Source organism: Miniopterus schreibersii, assembly GCF_964146895.1.
Source record: "Miniopterus schreibersii genome assembly, chromosome: 2".
NCBI classification, from domain to species: Eukaryota; Metazoa; Chordata; class Mammalia; order Chiroptera; family Miniopteridae; genus Miniopterus; species Miniopterus schreibersii.
The window spans coordinates 170386362-170408701 of NC_138102.1; the positions used below are offsets into that span (position 1 = coordinate 170386362).

The window sequence follows — 22340 nt, forward strand, 5'->3', positions numbered from 1 at the left end:
CTATGAGCAGCCTCTTGCTGACTGACAGAGTTTTGTTAGCTGAACTTGCAGGACGGAAACAGTTTCCATTTTGTATTATACCTCATTTTCACTTTTCCATTTCTAAAAAGATGTGAAACCTAGGGTTTGTGTACTAAGTGGCATGTACTAGGAACTGTAATTCCCTGACAGCACTTTATAAAGTTCTGATAAAATAATGAAGCATATGCGAAGCAGAACATTTTACTTATACTGAACAGTATAGTCTCCTAGCATGGAAAAGTCAATCTCTATATTACATAACATCTCCTACTTTTTTTGGCTAAATTTTATTATTGGATTATTAACTCGATAAAATATCTTTTGTTTTTTTTTTGTTGGTAGATTCTGCCTCTCCTTGCATTGTACCAATATTTTGTCTCTGGAATTTGCCAAGACTTGGTCAGAAATCTAGAAGTAAGAATCCTCAAGGTATGTTAAGACATTCAGTATTCTTGAACTGCTAAAGATACTGTCATGAATCAGTTTGGCTCTACTACTCATCATAATAAGCTGATGATAATAATACGGCACACTGATATTAAAAAGGCTTGCCCATCATTATAATAAAGTACGAGAAAGAGCCAGTTAGAAAGGTTTAGATAATTTTATGCTTGGGCCTCAGTAAAGTGAGGGGCAGCTACACCTGGTAACAAGGCCCACCCACCACCAGGCCGCCTGGAAATCACCACTTCTGAAAGATTGGAGACAAATGAGTCAGTTGTCTGCAGTTTTGTGAATTTTTTGCTAAGGATCTTTATGTATATTATGGTATACAATAATTTTTAATTGCACAGAAAACTGAAATGACAAAACACACAGGCACTAAATTATAGTGAACTATGGGACCTAGGAATCAGATGAGGTCCTCTGCCTTCGAGATTTGTATGCAGTTGGCCTGAACCCCCTGTGGAGTGGGAACCTCTAGCACCTCACACTCTCTGCCCCTTTTCCCAGTCAGCTATGGTCCAGGCTCCCACTGCTGTTGAGCTTGTTTTGTATGTGGGTCCAGCAGATTTTCTCCCTGTTCTGCACATCGCCATCTCTAATGTGGGACAAGATGTGCAGAGCCAGCTCTTGCACTTGGGAGTGAGTGGCTCCAACATACTACTGGCTCACCCCTCCTTCTCCTTTGGAAATGCCCACCACCCATCTTCCCAGATGGTTCCTGTTTTGTAATGGGGGAAAAATAGAATTCCTTTTAAACTGTTCTCGCCATCCAGACCCTGCTTTGCGCCTATGTTTACGGACCCAAATAGTCCATCACATCCTGTTTCTAAATAAAGACAGCACCTTCCCTAAGAGGAATTCTGGTGCTGACTGTTAAGATAATACATTTTAACTTGGGAATAAATAATTCATTACCAGCCACGGTACCTTCTGGATCACCATTACTGAATTACTGAATTCTTAAGAGCTCTTCTGCTTTTGAATTTCATACAACTTTTCTCTCCTTTTTAAAAAACAGTGCTCTCTTCAAGATTGCCAAATCCTTGAATGCAGGGCCTGTATTTATTTATCTATTTGTTCTGTATAATGTCCTGAGTAAGAAACTCGTATCTTTGATATTCAGTAATTATTATTGAATTTGAAATCTCTAGACGTTCATCAAATGCCCACTGTCCACATTCCTTAGTGTTTAGTGGGAACTCACCTAGAAGATACTGGTAAATATTTATTGCTTCACCTCTGAAACAACATTTATTGAGTAACTTTTGTATAAAAGCACCTTGTTAGTAACTCTAGTCAAAGAAATGTAGCCTCATGGTCCTTGCTTATAGGGACGTAACAATAAGGCAGAGAGGACAGATACACAAAACAGTAACACGTGCACCTTCCCCTGATCATTTCCAAATGATTATGATGAGCACTGTCTCCAGGAGTTTGAAAGAGAGGCAAATGGCTGTGGGTCTCTATCATTCACAAGTAGATAGGATTTAGGCTTGAAAAGAGTGGGCCTAACTAAGCAGGAGAGAGGAAGAAGGGAACATTTTTGGCAGACAGTAGTGTGAAAGACAGGTGAGAAAGTATTGCCTTGTTTTGGGGGGAGTGGTTTGGTTAGACTGGATGGAGGTTTTGAGTAGGGAGGTTAGAGAAGACAACATGAGACTAGCAGAGGTCCACAATGTGGAGAAAACCAGAGGCCAGGCTTAGTTTCAAACTGGGACATAATGTGGAGGCTGAGCAGTAGGAGAAGCGAGGAGATTGGGGCTAACAGTTTCATTCCGGTCTGTGATAAGAGGCAAGCATGGAAGGCTTGTAGTGACCATTAGTAACATGTCCAAAGGAGATGCAAAGAGGCACTGAAAGAACAAAGGTTTTGGTTAAATGACTATTTTTTATTGGATTGTTAACTTGACAGGACCACTGACAATTGTTTTTGTGCTAGAGTAGCTTAAAAGCCACTGAAGAACTGTGGACTCCACTCTGTAGCCTTGGGTTGGGAGGGGGAATTAGTTATAGAATTTGATCAGAAGGGTGTGATCAGATGTCTCTGGGAACAGTGTGAGGAGCTGAGTGAGATGGAAGTGGGTCTTACTGGTGCAGTAGGACTGGAAAACCCGACTAGGGTTTTAACAGAAGCAATGAAAAAGCACAACCAATGCATCAAACAGAAGAAAGGAATGACAGCCTGTGTTCGCAGGTCGCCTGACCTTTCTGGAGTAAATTGGGGTCAGTGAGTGGGAAGAGAGAAAAGTCGCAGTCAGGAAATAGCAAACAAGGCTGCTTTTTGACATCAATCAGCAGTGGATCACGCTGGTAAGCTTCTGCAGTGCCCCAGCGGCTTTCAGGGAAAGCTTTCAACCCCCTTACGATCCACTGGCCTGGCTTCACCATAGACCTGCCAGCATCTTGAAAGATTTTTTCTCTCAACATACCCAACATTCTGGAAAGGGTATCGTTAGATCTGTATTTGTGTGAGTGAAGGGTTGATTTATGAGTAGTTTTTCCCCCCATCTGGCTTGTTTGTGTTCATAGTGTTGGTCATTTCTGAAAACACACGTCCACTATTATCCCCGTTGCTTTCTTGAGTGGTCACATTGGTCTGATAAACTGAAACCAGAAGTAGCCTTGACAGTTGCAGGCATTCTGTGTACAGCAACCTGATGGTGCAGACCAGAGGAGAGTACCCTTGCACAGGTGTGAGGAAATGGTTCCTCCAAGGGCAACGAGAAAGGTGTTCAACCAGAAGTCAGAAAGAGCTCATGTGACTCCCTCATGCCTACTTTGATATTCTATGGTGCTGGGGAGAGTAGAGCCCGAGGTGTCTTGGCAAGAACCAAAGTACGCAACTCAATAGACAAGAAGTTTTCTCCACTGGAAATATCCTCCTGACCCTTTATGTTTTATGTTCATGTTATTGCTACATCTCATTTCCCCTAACTTACCTTCTTTTTAATTTCTTTAAAATCTCTACACTCTTGAGGTTCCACTAGCTGTGTTCAAAACATAAGTCAGGTTAAGGCCCTGTCCTGTTCAGTGTCTCTTGTAGCTTCTTACCACCCAGAGAATGAGGTCCCAAGTCCCCACTCTGGTGTCCAGGCCCACCATTCACACCTGTTTCCCAACCCTCCGCCCCTCTCTCTGAGCTCCTGCACACAGGCTGTTCCTTGAGCTCACCAACACCCCTAGAGCGCTCCTGCCGCCACCATATGCCCTTGTACTTGAGGTCCCCTCAGCACATTGTCTCTCATGTTTCTCTCCCTCACATCATTCCCAGATCTTCTCTCAAAGATCTTTTCCTAAGAGTTCTTCCTGACCACAGTTTTGAAAGTAGCACTTTTGTCAGTACCTTCAGTCCCTCATACTGTGTATATCTTTTTGTATCACTTAAATTTAGCTAAATGCACATCCTGATGGAATGTAAACTCCAAGAGGGCTTGGTGCCCAAGAGCGCTCAACAAACATGTTAAATGAATGAATTTGGTCAAGAACTTTTTTCTTATCATTTCCTGATTCAAAGGTCTGCTGGGTTATATTCAAAATAAGCCATGTACAACGTATAGTTACCAGTTAATTAATGTTGTTAAGTATGTATCTTTAAAATCGACAGTGCCCTTAATGATGGTAAGAAAGCAAGTTGTTGCCTCTGTGTTGTGGAGGTCATCTCCCAGGGCCTTTGACTCTCCTGAGTGTGAGAGAACATCAGGAGTGTTTTGGGTTTTGTTTCTCTTTTAAACCATAGTTCACCATGGGAACATAAAGATAAATTCAATTATTTTTTAACTCTATCATATTTGTATGAAGTAGCCACATTTGATAAACACCCATTGTTTTGAATAGTCTCCTGCTGTTGTTTATTAGCTTCTTGGGCTCTCGCACATGTGAACTGGCTTCCACACAAACCCGTGCATCTCCCTCACCCATGCTTACTAAACATTAACTCACAACACGTTACCAACACTAAGCACACATTTGGGATCTCAGTTGATGGTTTTCCTATAAAATTTTTATTTTATAAGTAAAATTTTTATTTTATTTATAAGTAAAACAAAATGTTTCATTTAAAATATTGTTTTTCCTCTCCTTTAAAGATTGAAGTCCTTATAGATTTAAGATTCTTTTCTGAAGCCTTTCATGAGATGTCCCAGATTTTTTATGGAAGAAACATGCCTTCCTTAATACCTGCCGGTTCTAAAGCTACTGGGAAAGTGAAGGTAAACCTCTCAGTTTGTTTCAGAACCATCGCTTTACCTTTTGAAGACTGCATTCCTAAAATCCAGGGCCTGCTTCCACACAGGTGTATTTACACGTCTCTGGCACTGTAGACCTCTTTGTTAAGCCTGGCTCTCCTCAGGTTCTCACAAGCTTTCATTGGTCCGGAGTGGAAGGGTATCATGGGGGAGTGAGTGTGGCCTTTTACAATGAAGTTCTGGCTCTATATTATAGTTATCATTGATGGTCTCAGTAGACACATCTATCAGCCACTACCGCTTAAACTTTTGTGTCTAATTTTATAATTTCTGGTTAATATTCTTAGTCAGAACCGCTTCTCCTCATGTTTTTGTTTGTTTGTTTTTTAAAGTGTTTTTTGACTTACATACTTTATACCAAAGAGTTAAGCATGTGTTTTACAAATTTCTTCTGATTTCTGTGAGGAGAGGACATTCCTCTATTTTGTCTGCTCTTTTTTGGCTTTGGGCAGTTGTTTTACCTGGATCGCTTAGTTTGTATCTGTAAACCAGATAATTGAGGCATCCTTAAAAATGAAGACTAGTGTTTACATTTAAATCAGAGTGAACTATTTCTTTCCTCTGCTTTAGTTTTCATGGCGACCTGGGAATCACTGGGTGGTCTTGTTAGAGGGAGATGCGTGGACTCTCGGGGGCCAGCAGTGAAGGGAATGGGAGGAGGCAGCAAGCCAGTGTCCTGGGGGAGACTCTCCGGGGGAGTGCGACTGGTAGATAAGTGCTGGTGGGGTTCCAGCTTGCAGAACCTAAAGGAGCTGGGGAATAGGCTGCAGGTCCTGAAAATTACTTGCTGAAGCTGACATATTTACATACAGTAACATTCGTTACCGCGGCCTATTCCCCTAGAACGCCTCTGCTTGCTTCTCTGCTGACTGCGACAGCATGTAATTTACTGTAGTAGGGTAGTGTGAGGTTACCTACAGAAAGTCCTAACAGGGACGTGCAGTAGGCAGTAGGGTATGTGTGTGCGCGCGTGTGTGTGCATCTGTCTATCTAGCTTTTGAGGAATCAGCTGGGTTTTGTTCATTTTCTGTGGCATGAATGAATTCATTTTCTTACCTCGGTAAAATTAGCAGTGTTTTCTTGCTTGCTTCTCAGTCAACAGCCTTTCCCTATTGTAAATAGTTTATGTTTTGTTATTAAAATCATATTTTAGTTTATTTAAATATTTATTGAGAGCTTACTGATGCAGGCACTATTCCAGGCATTAGGATAGAGCGGTAAAAAGATAACTAGAGCTAGAGCCTTCCTGGAGGCATATTACTCTCGGACGGTCCAGTGAGGAAGACAAACAGTGAACATATTAAGCACATAAATATGTGTCAGGTGGTTATGTGCTGTGAGGACAGTCAAGCTGAGTTAGGACGACAGAGTGTCTGGAGCAGCAGGTGGCTGTTTTATTGAAGGTGGTTTGGGAAGTCTCTCTACTAAGGGAGCAGTGAGGGGGAAAGATTTGAGAGAGTAGCCTTCCATAAAGGAGGAGCTACTCCAAGGCATGGTTGAGGAAAATCAGGGAGGCCGGAGAGGCTGGAATAGAGAGGGGAGGAGAGGGGAGGAGGGGAGTGCAGGACCTCCCAGGGCTTGGGCAGGACTGGAGTTTACTCTAAATGGGTGAGACCTTGCGGAGCTTTGAAGGGAGGAATGATGGGGTAGGAATTAAATTTCAAAGGGCCACTTTGCTTGCTGATCAGGGACTAGACTGGATGAGCATGGGTATAAATGGGGAGACCAGGTAGAAGGCCTTTGCAGATAATCTGAGTGAGATGGGGCGATGGTTGGGATAAGGTGATGAAGGAGTGGGAAGGGGCCCAACTCTGCACATTGTGATGATGGTAGAGCTGACAGCACTTGCCGATGATGGCTTGGGTGCGGGATGTAAGAGAAAAGGGTCAAGGGTGACTACAGAGCGGTCAGCACGAGCGACTGGTCAGAAGAAGTTTTATGAGCTGAGAAGAGGAAGACTGCTCCGGCAGGGGAGGGGCAGGGCCAGCAGGAGATCCCCACTTCACGTACAGGTGGGGAAGTAGTGTTGGTAGGTGCAGAGCATTTACGATCTGGAATTCAGGGGAGGGTTTGGGGCTTCAGGTAAATTTGGGAGAATTAGCGTAGAGATTTACAATCATGAGACTGGATAAAATCAGCTGGGGATGGAGGCAGATGAAAAAAGTGGGAGTCAGAGAAGTGACCCTTATGGTTATCCACATTGAGAATTCAGGAGTAAGAGAATGAGAGAAGCCAGGTGGGTAGAGTGGGAAACAAGACAGAGTTTTCAGTGGGCACTGCTTTCACCAAGATGAACAAATAACCTGAAGCCAATTTGACAGGTAAATTCCAGACTTCTTTTTTATCAACTAGTTATCATGAGGCAAAAGTATGGGCGCGTTGTCTCCCAGTGAATTGTGACTTCAGATTTTGTATTTTCAGAGTTAATTCCCAGCTCTACTGCTTCGGTTGGGAATTTAAAAAGTGTAATTAAAAGAGGAAATGTGTTCAGGGTTTATAATTAAAATAGGTGTCAATGTTATTAGGTTGCAGGCTAGTTATTTAAAGAAAGAATGAATGAATTAGATTTCAGTTGTAAAAGAAGTACAGTAGGTCCTCACTTAAAGTCATCAGTAGGTTCTCAGAAACTGCAACTTCAAGTGCAATGATGCATCATGAAGCCACTTTTATCATAAGAAAATCGATACACGGAAGAGTTAAGTTCCTCTGGCGTACTTCTGGTCACAAAAACAGACATCACCAAACTTGTAAATAAAGGCCCCAAACACTTCTAATATTGATGATTAAAATAAATGTGAGCTATACATACATGTAGGAAAGATTAATAAAAACAAGTAAGATCATGGTTTTCCAAATAGGTGGCGGAGCCTATCGAGGCAGCTCAGGGTGCCAGGTGGGAACCCACCCTGGGCAGGTCGCCCTTCTACCACAGGGTCCATTCACACACACACACACACACACACACACACACACACACCCCACGCACACACACTCAGACTGGGACAATTTAGACATTCCAGTTAACCCCACATGCACAACTTTGGGGTGTGGGAGGAACCCAGAGTCCCTTAAAAAACCCCACACAGACATGGGGGTAGGGGGCAAACTCCACACAGACAGTGGCCCCTGCTGGGGATCAATTTTCTTTTCTCATCAACGTTATAACAAAACAACGTTGAATGAAACAGTGTTATTCGAGGACCTGCTATGTCTGAAAAAGTCTTACAGATTATTATTGGACTTCTCACAGGTGTTTAAAAAATTCTGTCTTTTAACATTATACTCATTGAGATTCTGCTCTCATCACCAACTCTGAAGTCCCATCAACTCTCTTCAAATTATACCACCAAAGATCTCCCCTTGGGTTCACTTGCTCATCAATGTATTATAGAGATAAAGAATATCTTCAAAAAAGGGGAAAAATTTAAAACACTGCCAACACTTTCTTTCAATCAGAGCTATATGTGTCGTCTTGGTTTAGGGGTCCGGCAAAAGCAGATCCTGAGACAAAGATTTGGAAACAAATACTGTAGTATATTTGGGAGGTAGTTCCAGAAAGGATGGTGAGTGAGCGGGAAAGGGCGGAAAACCATTCCATGGAGTATTAATGAGGTCACTGCTGTGGGCAGTGGGGACCCTCAGAGAGACCGGCCAGAGCAATCTCTGTCCCTCATTGGTACGGATGCTCCCTGCACTTCCAGCCTCCCCTGAATGTCATGTGGCCACAGAGTGCCTGCAAACAGAGAGGCACAGCTGAAGCAGGGTACCTCCCGTATGTGAGCTGCCTGTCCACCAAAGCTGCTGGTGACTTCAGGTGGCCGGGGGGATATGAGCAGGACGTCAGTATCGATGTCTACAGTGGGCACTTTTTCTAAAGGGCCTTCTGTACCTAGAGAAATGCACCCTGCACAACGACACAGCAATCTCCTGTGGCAAATACATTGAATAGTTCCTCATGCAACATTATATTTAGAGCCAAGCATATTAATAGGTAAGTCACTAAAAAGAAGAAGAACCACAAAAAGAATCATTCTGGAGAGTAATACAATTTTACCTCAAACTAGCCAGACAAAATAGTGACCATGTCATTTAAATAGAGCTATATGGTAGGGTAAGGGCGGGAAGTGGTCCCCTTAGGTGTCCACCAGTAGGAAAGAAGTTGTTACGCTACCTTGACAGGATAGAATGTTGCCTAGCTATTAGACTGAAGTTTACAGGTAATTTAAGGGTGTGGGAAAACAATTATGATACAATATTTAATGAAAAGGAATATAGATCCATATATAAAAATTTAAAATACATTTAAAAAGACACCAAAGTATTAACATTGACAACCTAAAAAAGTTAGTTTATCTCTGATTTTCACTTTCTTCTTTCTTTTATTGTCTTTTCTAACTAGAGCATGTAGTTAGACTGGGACAATTTAGACATTCCAGTTAACCCCACATGCACAACTTTGGGGTGTGGGAGGAACCCAGAGTAGTAGTTTGGCAATAAAAATGATATTTAAAATACGTTTAGAACACAGTAACAATTTTACTTAAAAGAACACTCAATATTCTTGTTTCTAATGTTAATATTTTGTATGTTGACAGACATTCCAATCATTTGACTCAGGAAAACCTCTTACTAGTAAAGAAAATATACAGGTAAGGATAACAGTAGTTTATAAACATTGGATATGTGCTGTGGATAATTTTTTATTTATTTCAATCTATTTGGTAGCTTTAATCTTTGTTTTTGAAAATCCTGTATGTGATATGCTCTTTTATTTCTCAAAATGCTAAGGCCAGATGTAAGATTGTACCCAAACTGATCTGGTTTTCAAGTTGGGCAAATACCACTTACTGCTCCTAGATTTTTCAATTACACAAGTATTCAATTTGTTCATCTAGTCATGTCAAGTGTCTAACTTTGACATTTGTCTTGGTTACCTGCACAAGAATGGTTGGCTTTGATGGGAAGAACAGGATTTTGTATGTTTTGAGATCACGCACTTGTTCAGTCCTGCTTTTACTCATATCCTTTGCCCTAGTCTAAGACTGCCTCTCAGCCAGTGGTTTGAAAGGTTTTCTTTTCTTCTTTTACTTAAATTTATTTATTTATTGAGATATAATTGGCATATCACATTATGTAAGTTAAGGTGCACAACATGTTATTTTGATACATTTACATGTTGTACTATGATTATCACCCTAGAGATAGCAGCTCCTCTGATTTCCACAATATTTTTTACAAAGAGAGGGCTAGACTGCCCATCTCAGTAGGTTTGTTCTTGTCAGTAATTGAATGATTGGGATTTGAGCTTTGATGACCTAGTAGTATTTAAATAACTTGAAATAATAATTTTTAAAGATCTTAGGACTACTGACAGTAGAAAGTGTTAGAGCATAAGAGTGGTAGTGCAACCATTATTCAAAGGGGTTATGGACAGGAAAGGGGCTCTTACAGCCAGGTGACAGGTCATGCATATAGACAGGTTATTTTAATGCTAGGAAACAGCATTCTGTTTTATTAAATAAGGTATTTATTTTTATTAAGTAATTTTGAGAGACACTTCAAACTTGCTTTATTATTGTCCTCCCTAATTTTGATAGAAATATATCACATGTAATTTATTAAATGTAATCTTATTACTTTTTTATTGTTCATTTTATTCCACAAACTTTACATATAATTATGCTTCAGATGATTCCTTGTTTTTGCCTTAAAGTTTACTTTAATGTATAAGCAAGTTACCTGAAATGAAAGAGCTGGTATTTGAAAGATACAAATACATATTCATATTTCATTTTAGTATTCCAAGATCTTGGATTTTTAAGAATATCTGTTTTTTCCCCCATCTTAAATGCCATGAAATCCTAAAAAACACTTCTTAAAAAAGTGGTTTGGGGTCTAAAAGGAATGTCTGCCTGATCTTTTTTTTTTTTAAACAAAAAGACTGACAGTATAATGGAAAACTGATTTCTATTAGCTAATTAATTAAAACAGAACTATTGGTCTGCTCAAGACTCTTCAGATTACAATTTACATTTTTTTGCATAGTGAGAGAAAGGAGTGTTAAATAGCATTTCTAATTAATCTTCTTTTGATTCTCAAGTGTTTGTGTGTAATTGTCAAGACTCATTAAATCACTGCTGTGGAAAGAAAAGAGAAGAGAAGACTCCCCACCTCCCCCCAAACAATCTGTAGTTCTTTTTCTAGATCCGGAATATCAACCATTTTCCTAGTACAACAGTTTGTTACCAGCTCAGGCTCCGTGCTACTCCAAGTCTGCCTCCTCTGTATGTGCTCATGTCCACCCTTCAGAAGATGTTAAGACAGGAGAAGGGACAATGGCAACCGACCTCCTCACTGCCAACATTGCCTCAAACTCACCCCAACAATGAGATTGTATTTTTAGTTCACATTAAGCAAATCCTTTCCCTCTTTCCTAGAATAGACAGCCTCAGCATCTGCATTTTATATTAATTCAACAAAAATTTAATAAGAGCCTATTGTACACAAGGCACCACTCTAGTGCTGCCAAATAAACACATCAATCAACAGTACAAACTTCATGCCCTCAGGATGCTTCTGTTTAAGACTAGTCATAAACATATAAGTAAGCATTATAAATAAGTAAATTATTTAGTATGTTAGAAGGTAAACCATGCTATGGGGGAAAATAAACCCAGCAGTGCATAAGGGGGATTGGGAGCATGGGGCTAGGTTGGGAGTTATAATTTTAAATGGGGTGATCAGATTAGTCTTCACTAAAGTGACATTTGTGAACAGACTTGAGACAGGTAAAGACTCAAGTCATGTAAAATATGGAGAAAGAATAATCTAGGAAGAGGGTACAATGAGTACAAAGGCCCTGGGGCAGGATTGCCTAGCTCGGTGAGAAACATCTTGGCTAGTGTTATAGAACTGTGTGAGTGAAAGAGAGCGGTGGGAGATGAGGTCGGAGAGGTAACAGGGATCCAGTTTGAAAAGGGCCTTGTAGGGCCTTTGTAACTTAGGTTCTTACTCTGAACAAAATGGGGAGCCACTGGAGGGTTTAAAACAGAGATGTGGCCTGATCTACTTATGTTTTAAAAGGATCACTTTAGCTAATCTGTGGAGCCTACTCAGCACTACATACTGTTCTCGTGCTGTCAGTCAGACACATCAGCCAATCAATAATACAAATTCTCCACCCTCACAGAGTTTATATTTGTGTGTGTGTGTGTGTGTTTGTGGGGGAGACTAGAAGTACTGTTTTGGACATGTTCAGTTTGAGATATCTGATAGACATTCAAGTGAAGGTATTGAGTCAGAAGTTGATTATATGTGTTTTGAGTTCAGAAGAGAGATTGGAGCTGGAGAGAATCACTTTTATTTCATCTGCATTTAGATGAAATTAAAACCATGAGCCTGATTAAGATCATCTAAAGGGAAGGAGGGAGGAGACAGAAGAGGACCGGGCCCTAAGACATGCCAGTGTTAAGAGGTGTAGGAGACTAAGAGGAGCCAGCTAGGAAGGCTGACGAGGAGTGGCCAATGGGCTAGGAAAGAAATCAAGGGAATGTGGTGGCTTGAAAGCTAAGAGAAGCATTTTCAGAAGAGGGAATGATTTATAGTGTCGAATTTTGCTGATGAATCAAGCACCATAATTTACTGAGTCCTAAACATGCTTTTTTCTTCTTCACATTTAACATCTCTGAAATTGGAATGAATTTACAATTGAAGCCATGTAACGGTTTAATTGGCATATGAGATAATGTCTTGATCAGCAAATTTCAACCCTTTTCATCTCATGCACACATAAACTAATTCCTAAAAGTCTGCAGCACACCAAAAAATATATTTTTGTTGATCTGACAAAAAATAGGTATAATTTTGATTCATTCACACTGGACAGCTCTTATTGTTTTGGCTGTTGTCATTTTTTTAAATTTGACAATCTAGGGAAAAGGGGTCAATGTCCCTGACTAAACAGTCAAGTACTGCATGTTTTAAAAATTCTTGAAGCACACCAGTTGAAAATCACTGTCTTAGATTGTAAGTAACATGACATAGGAGGACTAAGAATTGGATTGGATTTAGTTAAGTGTAGGCCAGTGGCCACAGTGACCAGAGGGTTTCAGTGTAGGGAGGGAGCGGGTGTACAAGCAAATGAAAGGGGAGGATTAGAATATTGACAACTCCTTAGGTTACGCTGTCAAGAGGAGCAAGAATTGAGGGAGCAGCTGGAGAGAAAGTCAGGACATGGGGTTTCTGTTTTTTGAGATGGAGAAGACAGCATGGCTGTGCTGATGGGAATGTGACTTAGAAAGGGAACATTTATGATGTAGGGAGAATGGCTGAGTAGGACAGTGGGGACAGGTTCGATGGTCTGAGAGGCAGGAAGGCAGGCAGAGTGGTGGGACAGGTGCTTGGGTGGGTTGGAGAGATGGCGGAGCTGTGGGGTCTGTGGACACTACATGGCTGCTTCAGTTTTCTCAGTAGAGGAACCAAGGTCATTAGCTGGGAGGGACACTGGGGAAGAAAAGTTAAATTTAGAAACAAGGAAAGCGTGAAAAGAGTTGTCTAGGAGAGAGTGAGAATGAATGGACTGGGGAAATGCAGAACGGTGACCAGGCGGCACTGAAGTCTGGCCAGGAAGTCAAGGTGGGACCATGGATCCTGACTGCGCGATTTCCTCAGCCTTCAACTGCAGGGTGCACGCCCCCAGAAAGTTCTGTGTTCGCTTTTGCCAGGACTATGATTTTGCCAAGGAAGTGCGTATGCACAAGATCGAGGGTGGGGAGCTGAGTTCTGATAACTGAGCTCTGATCTAAGCTGGGTCGTGAGCTTGCCCATCCACCAATCTTCCCATTGGTGCCCTCGTAGCTCTAACTTACACTAAAGCAGAGCGGCCAGCGTGCACGGCTGATGAGTTTCTGCGGTTTCTCTATTTTGAAGGTGTCTCCTCCCTCGCTCTCAGCCCTGGCTCACTGTCATTATGTGGCAGGGCTGGGCTCATGAGGCACAGGCCACAGATTGGTGGGGAACTGCAGAGGCGCTGTGGAGCTGCAGGAGTGGTTCCAGCGCCACGTTTCTCTCCATAGACCTGCTATTTATGGTACCTCACGGCTGTCCCTGTATTCTTCCACTCAAAACCAAACAAGGAATGCAAGAGGGGACTGAAGCTAATAATATCTAAAAACAAGATTTCACTTATTTGCCTTTCTAAATTTAATTTCCCCCCATTTTTTAGGCACTTGATGAATTAATAAATAAAGGCATGCCTCAAATTCTGCTTACAGTTGGCCATCAACACCTCTTATATAAGTTTTCTTTTGTTAAAGCATACTTTTTAATAAGTGTGGCTGCAACAATAAATTGTGTTCCAGAAAATATGATAAAAATAGTCAACCAAGGATATGTTTCTGAGAGGAGCAAAACAAACGTCTCCAACTTGAAAGGTAACCTTTTGTTTTATTGTTCGCTTGGTTTTCTCCAACTCTGCCCCTCTCCACCCCCAGTAATCCTTACGAACAGTCTAGTATCTGTTCTTCCATATTTTCTGTAAGCTTATTAATGTTACACATCTATGCTTGTGTTTAGGTGCATGCCTATCCATATCATCCATATATCTCCATATCCATGCATTTTATGTATACACACACACACACACACACACACACACACAAAAGGGATTTGTCATTTATTTACAAATAATATATTTTTATATTTTTCTGTATCTTGCCTTCCTTGTCCAGGAAAATGTTACTAAAACTGCTCCTAAGTCAGCTGCTGTGCTTCAGCTCACTATACTGGCTGCGCAGTGTTCTGTGCTGTGAATGTCCCACGGTTATTCAGTCATTCCCCTGTTGATGTTCATTCACTTCGTCTCTAGAGAACAGTGCTAAAGCGCCACATACCCACATGATATAGTGCATATTTCTATGGGATCAGACACCCATGGATGGAATTTAGGGGCCATAATGTATATCTGTTTTGCAAATGGATTAGATGTCACCATAAAAATAATTGGTTTTCACCATCAAGTATGATGCTAACTGTGGTTTTTTTCATATATGTCTTTTATCAGATGGAGGAATTCCTAGTTTGTTGAATGATTTTTGTCACGACAGAGTTTTGGGTTTTATTAAATGCCTTTTCTGCATCTATTAAGATGATTCTGTGCTTTTTGTTTTTTATTATATTAATACGGTGTGTTATATTAATTGATTTTTGAGTGCTTAACCAACCTTGATTTCCTGGGATAAATCCCACTTGATCATGGTGTATAATTTTTTTATGTCTTGCTGATTTTTGCTTGCTAGTATTTCATTGAAGATTTTTGAATCCATATTTATAAAAGATATTGGCATGTGTATCACCAATATATACACTATATGAGGTAATGTCTTATAGATCAGCAAATCCCAACCTTTTTCATCTCATGGAACACGTAAACTAATTACTAAAAGTCTGCAGCACACCAAAAAATTGGTGTGCTGTCTTTGTCTAGTTTTGGTATAAGAGTAATATTAGCCTCTGTTTTAAAATGTAAGTTTATTGTTTTTCAGATATGGGGAGGCCAATAGATTAGGAGATAGCTGCCACTGAAAACACAGTTTGTTATTCACAGCTCCCAGGAGAAGGGACATGCCACAACGTGGGAGGGCCACATGGGAGGCAGAGACAGTGAGGAAGAAGGGGGCAGACTCCTCCTGGGGTTGCTGTTCATCTCCTGATGATGCTCATCACAGGGTTCTCCATACCGAGCTCCAGGCGTTTGTTTTCTATCTTTGTCTCTCACTTTCTTCCTTAGGGTCCTGAGAAGACCCAGTCCCAGGTCTTCCTGCTGGGCCTTTCCCAGTGCACAAACCCTCCCTTATACTTAGCTCACCCCTAGCTCAGAACCTCCTAATGTAGGAGAAGAGCCAGGGAGACAGAAGGGAGGAAGTCCGGTGCACTCAGTTCTACGTTATTCTAGACTCCTTCCTACCCAGTGTTTTTAGGCAGGTAATTTTTGCAGTGATTCCTAGTCAAATAATGATGTGTAGTTTTTTTCTCTCTCCTGTAGTCTAGAAGCCAGGTTCACCAAAGCAGGCAAGGTCTGGGATATAAATTCTCTGAATTCTCCCTGGCTCAGGATCAGGGCTGGCTTTGGATTGGGGGGCGGGGTAGGAGGTGAGATATTTGAGATTGTCGATTGTGCCATTCCAAATGGTGTCAATCTCCAGTAGAACTGAACTCAAGCTCTAACTTAAGTTAGAGCTTGTGCAGCTCAGTAGAACTGATGCTTCCAAGAAGATCTTACTGAAATATTATAAATATCTGGAAGACCCAAAATACTTTGAGGACCTTAAGGGTTCTGGAATCCAGGAGAGGAACCAATAGCTGATCACTTGAATAACATCCTCTTAGCATCTGAAAGATCCTTCCAGAGTTGTCTGCTTTGTTGTAAGAATCAGCCTCAATTTTCTAATATATGATGTTTTTAAACTATTTGATATAATAACATATTTCTAATTATCACTGTGAGGTTTTTAGCATTAAATTTATGGATGGTTTCCCAATTAATGATGAGTTTTATTGAGAATTAATATTTAAACTAACCACAGATATCCTTGGTTCTTTCAAAATTTTGTGTCTTATAGAGCTATGTGTGAAGGATGAAGGAAGTACATTTATTTATCCTAGAAAAGAGAAAGGTGAATTAACCCTTAATACAGTAAAGGTAAGTTTTAAAATGTTTTCAAAGCATAGTAAATCAGTTACCAAGATACACACTCTTCGGCAGGGGACAGGCCCATTTCCTGGGTTGTGCTTGCTGTTAGGAGACCAGGTAGCTTTTCTCGCATGAGCATGGGTTGGGGTAAGATGAATTCTACCCCCAGGAGAAAAGTCAGATACCCGGAGGTGTCAGACTTTCCCTGTACAACCCGATTAGGTGCTACAGAACATACGATTCTTTATTTGATAGGATTTCCATACCGTTTCTCATTTCTTGACAATAACAGTGATGACAACAGCGACAAAAACAGCTTCCTCTTATTCAGCGCCTACCACACCACAGGCACTTCGCACGATTATTTTCACAGCTCTGTGATGTAGGTGTTACTCATTGTGAACTATGTTGCGCTGAACCATGAGAAAACTGAGGCTTAAACAGTTAGAAATTCACTAGCGTTACGCAGCTAATAAATACAGATCATGTCCTTGACCATCATGCAAATTGGTCTAGAACTTGTATAATATTTACTGCTCTGTACCAGCAAGATTTTAGAGGCCTGTTCCTTGAAAGATGGGTTGGTCCCTTCCTGTTTTACCGTGCCGGGTGGCTGTTTGCTATCGATTGTCCACTGTAAAATAACCTTCACGTTACCAGGTAGGCGCCCATGGTTTAACTTGAAATGCAGCCGATCCTTATTGGTCACCATTTTGTTATTTGCTAATTTGCCAATGCTAAAGTTTATTTGTAAAGTCAATAGTTACAGCTCTTTTGTGGCCATTTGTAGACATGAGCAGAGCATAGAAAAATGTGAATTGCCCAGCACACGCATTCCAGGCTGGGTCCAACAAGGCAGTGCTCTGAGTTTTTGTTTCCACTCTCATACTCTAAACATGCGTCCTTTTCATGGTCTATTTATTGCCACATTTTTTTGAGTTTTTGTGCTTTTTTTGTTGTTGCTGATTTTATCATGTAAAATGACCCACTATTCTAGTGCTAAAGTGCTGTTTAGTGCTTCTGAGGGCTGTGATGCACCTTATGGAGAGAATAAGTGGGGGAGTTAAGTTTCAAGCAAGCATTAGTTATAGAACTACTGACTGTGAGTTCAAGGTTAATGAGTCTATAATATATATTAGTGTGTCTTTAAACATAAACACATATTGAACAAGGTTACATATTGGTCAGTGACCAGAGGCTCCCAGGGACCTATCCCTAGGAACAGTGGTTTGGTTACTTGCTAATTCAGTGTTTGCAGCAACTTTATTGACCGTAACTACCGTAAATGAGCACGTATGAGCATCGGCTGCGTGTGCAACGAAGGGTCACTGTTGCACGTGTTTCTCTTGCCATGACTTGCCTTTTCCCTCCCTGTTGCTTATTTGCTGTTCACTGATGATGATTTTCAAATTTCCCTTTTGGTCTCCCATTTTGTTACTTTTTCAGCACAAAAAAATATTCGACAAGTAAGAATGAGACATTATTTGTATTATTTCTGAACTTACGTAATTGTGTGGTCTTGTTTTTTCAGTCAGTTTTACTGACAGAAGCTGAAGACAGGCTCAACTCCCTTGTGTCAGAGATGGAGAGTCCCGGCCGCAAGAGCCTCGCGCAGTGTTCGGCGGGCCAGCTGGAGGTGGTGGTGCAGGCCCGGCTTCAGCTGGCCGCCGTCGCCCTGCAGAGACACCGGGCGGCCTACAGGCGAGTCGCAGTGCGCGGAGGGGTTTCTTCCTCCCCGCGGTTTGCTAAATATACCTAAAGTGTATAAACTCCTAGATAAATAGAGCCTACTTATTTTTATTATTCAAGGAAGTTTTAATATTAATCATTATTATTTTTAAAACTATGGGTTAAAAATTTGTGTTTCTTTTTAAACCTTCTTAACTTTTTTTATTATACTGAAATTCCATGCATTCAACTCGGTGCGTTAGATTCTGAATTTGGAAGGGAGTTAATTTGTAGGTCGTCATTCTCTTCAACAAGGAGCAGGCCCTGGCTAGTGTGGCTCAGCTGGTTGGAGCAGCATCCCATACACCGAAGGGTTATGGGTTCAGTCCTGGGTTAGGGCGCGTTCCTGGGTTGCCGGTTTAGTCCTGGTTGGGGTGCATACAGGAGGCAGCCAATCGATGTTTCTCTCTCTCTCATTTCCTTCCTCTTTCTAAAATCAATAACATGTCCTCAGGTGAGGATTAAAGGTAATAACAGAGCCCACCTGCAGCTTCTGCAAAGAGGCAATCAATTCAGCAGAAACCCCTTTTTGCTTTGATTGGAAACAGAATCATCAATGTGAGCCTTGACTGAAGGTCATTCCGTGATTAACCACATCTAAATTTGATTTTATGCTAGAAACAGTCTAGGTTTTTAGAAATTTATAATTTTTGTGGTTTATGACTGTCCATAAAGTCTGCTTGGAGCAGTGATCCTCTAAGCATGGTCTGCAGATCTCTAAGGGTGTCCCTGAGACCTTTCCAGGGGTCTGTAAGGTCAAAAGTATTTTTATAATAAAACCAAGATGTGACTGGCCTTCTTGTGTTGTAATTTGCATGATGCTGCAAAAGCAACGGTGGTAAACTTCCGGCATCTCCCTGTGAGTCAGAGCCATCGCCATGCTCATAGTCATTACGTCCATCACTGCCACACACTTGCAATAAAAAGAAAAAGGGCCAGTTTCACTAAGAATGCCTTTCATGAAGCAGTGGAATCTGTTTCATGTATAAGTCCTTATCCTTGAATCTACTTTTAATATTCTGTGGGAATATTAAATGGGAAATGCACCTAAAGCACTTTTATTGTGCATCAAAGTTTGATAGTTGTCTTGAGAAAGCACATATGTGATTGAGTTGAGAGTCAAATAAGCTGGTTTTTTTCAAGGAGTACCATTTTTATTTGAAAAACCCCCTGCAAAATATGGTTATTCGGGCTTGAGAATTTGACAGGCATTTTCTTGAAAATGCGCAAATCGGACATGCCACTTCTTGGAAAACAACTAATGGTATTTGTTACCAATCATAACATCTAACCTTTCATGGGAAAACTAGAATTTTGGAAAACTTGTATTTGCCACTGTGAGCTTGCCAGTTTTCTAATGCTTTTCTGATGAGATTGGTAGTAATATTAACAAGCATCATTTTAAAAATTGTGTAATGAAATGTTTTGACATTAAGGGGATCTGCATAACTCAGGAAGCTAATATTTTCCAAATGACTAGTATACGATGTTCCAAAATCCTGGTTAGCAAGATAGACCAGCGATTTTCAATCTTTTCATCTCATGGCACATATAAACTCATTTCTAAAATTGTGCAGCACACCAAAAATACAGTTTTTGCCATTCTGACAAAAAATTAGGTATAATTTTGATTGATTTACCAAAAAAAAAAAGTAATTATTACCTATACTTTTTGCTCCAAAGAGACTTTTTAAAAAATCTAGAAAAACCCCTAGAGATCCTCCTATACTTGTATATAAGGATTTTTGGTACCAAGAATTAACCAATCAGACACAATCTTATTATGCAACATGGCCAATAAGATATAACTCAATTAAGACCTATATATTTATGGTTCAAGATGGGGTATTACCATCAGACAGCTATTGTTGTTTGCTGTTGTCATTTTTTTATTTGACAGTCTAAGGGACCTTTTCCAGAGGTCAGTGCTCCTGACTACGTAGTCAGGTAAGTGCATATTTTAAAAAGTCTTGCTGCGCACCAGTTGAAAATCACTAAGATAGACCAATAGGTTTCCATATAAGGGAGTAGGAAAAGTTGATCAGTGTGTGGTATTAGATTCCAAATTGCAATACATTTTAAAGAAACTATCACTTGTCACATTTTGGTTTGGTATGAAAGAAGAATATTCACAGTTATTTGAAGAAGCTATTAAAATATTCCTCCCATTTCCAACAACTATCTGTTTGAGGCCTAGTCTTCTTCATACATTTCAGCCAAAACAGTATGTCATGACATACTGAATGTAGAAGCAGATATGAAAGTCTTCTATTAAGTAGATTTTCTCTTAAGCCAGACATGAGATTTGCAAAAAATGAAAAAACAATGGAATTCTTCTCACTAATTTTCTTGATGTTTTGGAAAATATAATTGTTTTTCTTTTTTAAATCCTCACCTGAAGATATGTTTTTATTGATTTTAGAGAGAGAGGGAGAGAGAGAGAGAAACATCAGTGTGAGAGAGAAACATCGATCTGTTGCCTCCTGTATGCGCCCTGACCAGGGATCAAACCCGTAACCTTCTGGTGTATGGAACAATGGTCCAACCAACTGAACCATCTGGCCAAGGCAGTTGTTTTTCATTAAAATGAATTATTGTATTAGCATGTAATGGATTTATTGTTTTTATTTTAAAACAAATTAATATTCATGAAGTTAAAAATTTCTCAGTTTAAGTACTAATACGGTAAATATCGATGGAGCTCTTTGGGGTTCTCAATAATTTTAAGGGTATAAATGAATGCTGAGATTTTAAAAAGCTTGGGAATTACTAGTTTAGTGTATTGTTAGTTGATTGATGATAAAATAGGCTTAGCATAATAATATGCTATTTTTTTCATTGAAGGTTGAAGAGAAGACTTTTACTATATGATTTTCTATGGGAAACATGATGTGAACGTATCTAAACATATGTATTTAGGTATTTATGACAATAAAATATATGACTGATTTCCTGTAGAATATGGAAAATACAGAATTCTTTTCTCTAACAGTGTCCCACAGAGCAACAGTAGCCGTAGCCTTCATTCATTGTTTCTCTAGCTCTCAACATGCCTTATACCCTTTTGGTATGCAGCACAGGAGTGAAATTTTTTTTCTTTTTTTTAGAGAAGAAGGAAACTAGAAACTAATCTTTATAAAATGGCCACTGAAAGGAGTGTTACAATAGAACTTTAATTTGAAGACCAGATAGACATATGCAAATAACATGCAAGTGTATCAGAATCACTCCTATTTTAAATACATGAACCTGGCCCGTAGGACAAAACCTGCAAAAACTTTCATACTATTGCCTTTTTGCAGCAGAGTTGTCATTTGGGGGAACCTACTGTCAAGATGAATGAGTTTCTCTTAGGTGAACTTGACCCCCCACGAGCTTCTGTTTGGGAGCTACTGAAAGTGTTGGACAGTCTCTTTTCCAAATGATGGTTAGCTTGACGTTTCATGATACTTCTAATAAAATTATGTGTCAAGGAAATTGAAAGGCACATTCCCTAGGGTGACAGGTAAAGTGAGCCGCATGGATTTTAGGTGAACAAACTGACCGTTTTTGTCATGAATAGTAATAAGAAATAAATGGGATCAAAGTTATTCAAACGATATTTCTTCTTGTTAGGGCTGCCTCTCAGAATCCTTTTTTTCTTTTCTTTTTTTTTTTTTTAGTAAGTGTTCCTTTCTGTTCAACTTTCTATTTAATTTATTGTCTAAATGGGATAACATCTGAGCCTTTTAATTCTGTGTCAGAATGAAACTTCCTTCCTTTGGGATTTCAGACTGTTTTTGTGGGTAATCCTCCCACACTGTCTCTCAAGTGGAGAGGAGAAACTAGACATTTTTCACTTTGCAACTAAGTAGTACCATACCAGGTGGATTAGTATATATGGTATGTTTATATCTTAATGACTAACCTTTGTGGTTCCAAGCTTTATACCTCATTTCTCTCTCTCTTTTTTTAATCGTCACCTGAGGCTATTTTTTTCATTGCTTTTTCAGAGAGATTGGGGGGGAGAGAAACAGAGAAACATTGATGTGAGAGAGACACAGCGAGTGGTTGCCTCCTGCCGGCGCCCCTGCCAGAGCTGAGCCCTTGGCCAGAATCAGACCCGGGACCCTTTGGTCCATTGGTCAACGCTCTAACTACTGACCCAAACTGGCTAGGGCCCTCATTTCTCTTGAAATCAAAATTTGGGCCTCAGAATCAGAAGGATGGGA

General features: G+C 40.3%; 1 protein-coding gene across 1 annotated transcript in view; it reads left to right on the top strand.

Annotated features, from left to right (window-relative positions):
* CFAP54 (cilia and flagella associated protein 54) overlaps nucleotides 1–22340 on the top strand; it is a 215331-nt gene that overhangs the window by 125275 nt on the left and 67716 nt on the right. The window contains exons 46-51 of the mRNA XM_081128376.1: nucleotides 364–450; nucleotides 4554–4676; nucleotides 9308–9361; nucleotides 13936–14143; nucleotides 16331–16410; nucleotides 17933–18102. Of these exons, the coding sequence (XP_080984502.1) occupies nucleotides 364–450; nucleotides 4554–4676; nucleotides 9308–9361; nucleotides 13936–14143; nucleotides 16331–16410; nucleotides 17933–18102 (722 nt within the window). The remainder of the gene's footprint in view (nucleotides 1–363; nucleotides 451–4553; nucleotides 4677–9307; nucleotides 9362–13935; nucleotides 14144–16330; nucleotides 16411–17932; nucleotides 18103–22340) is intronic.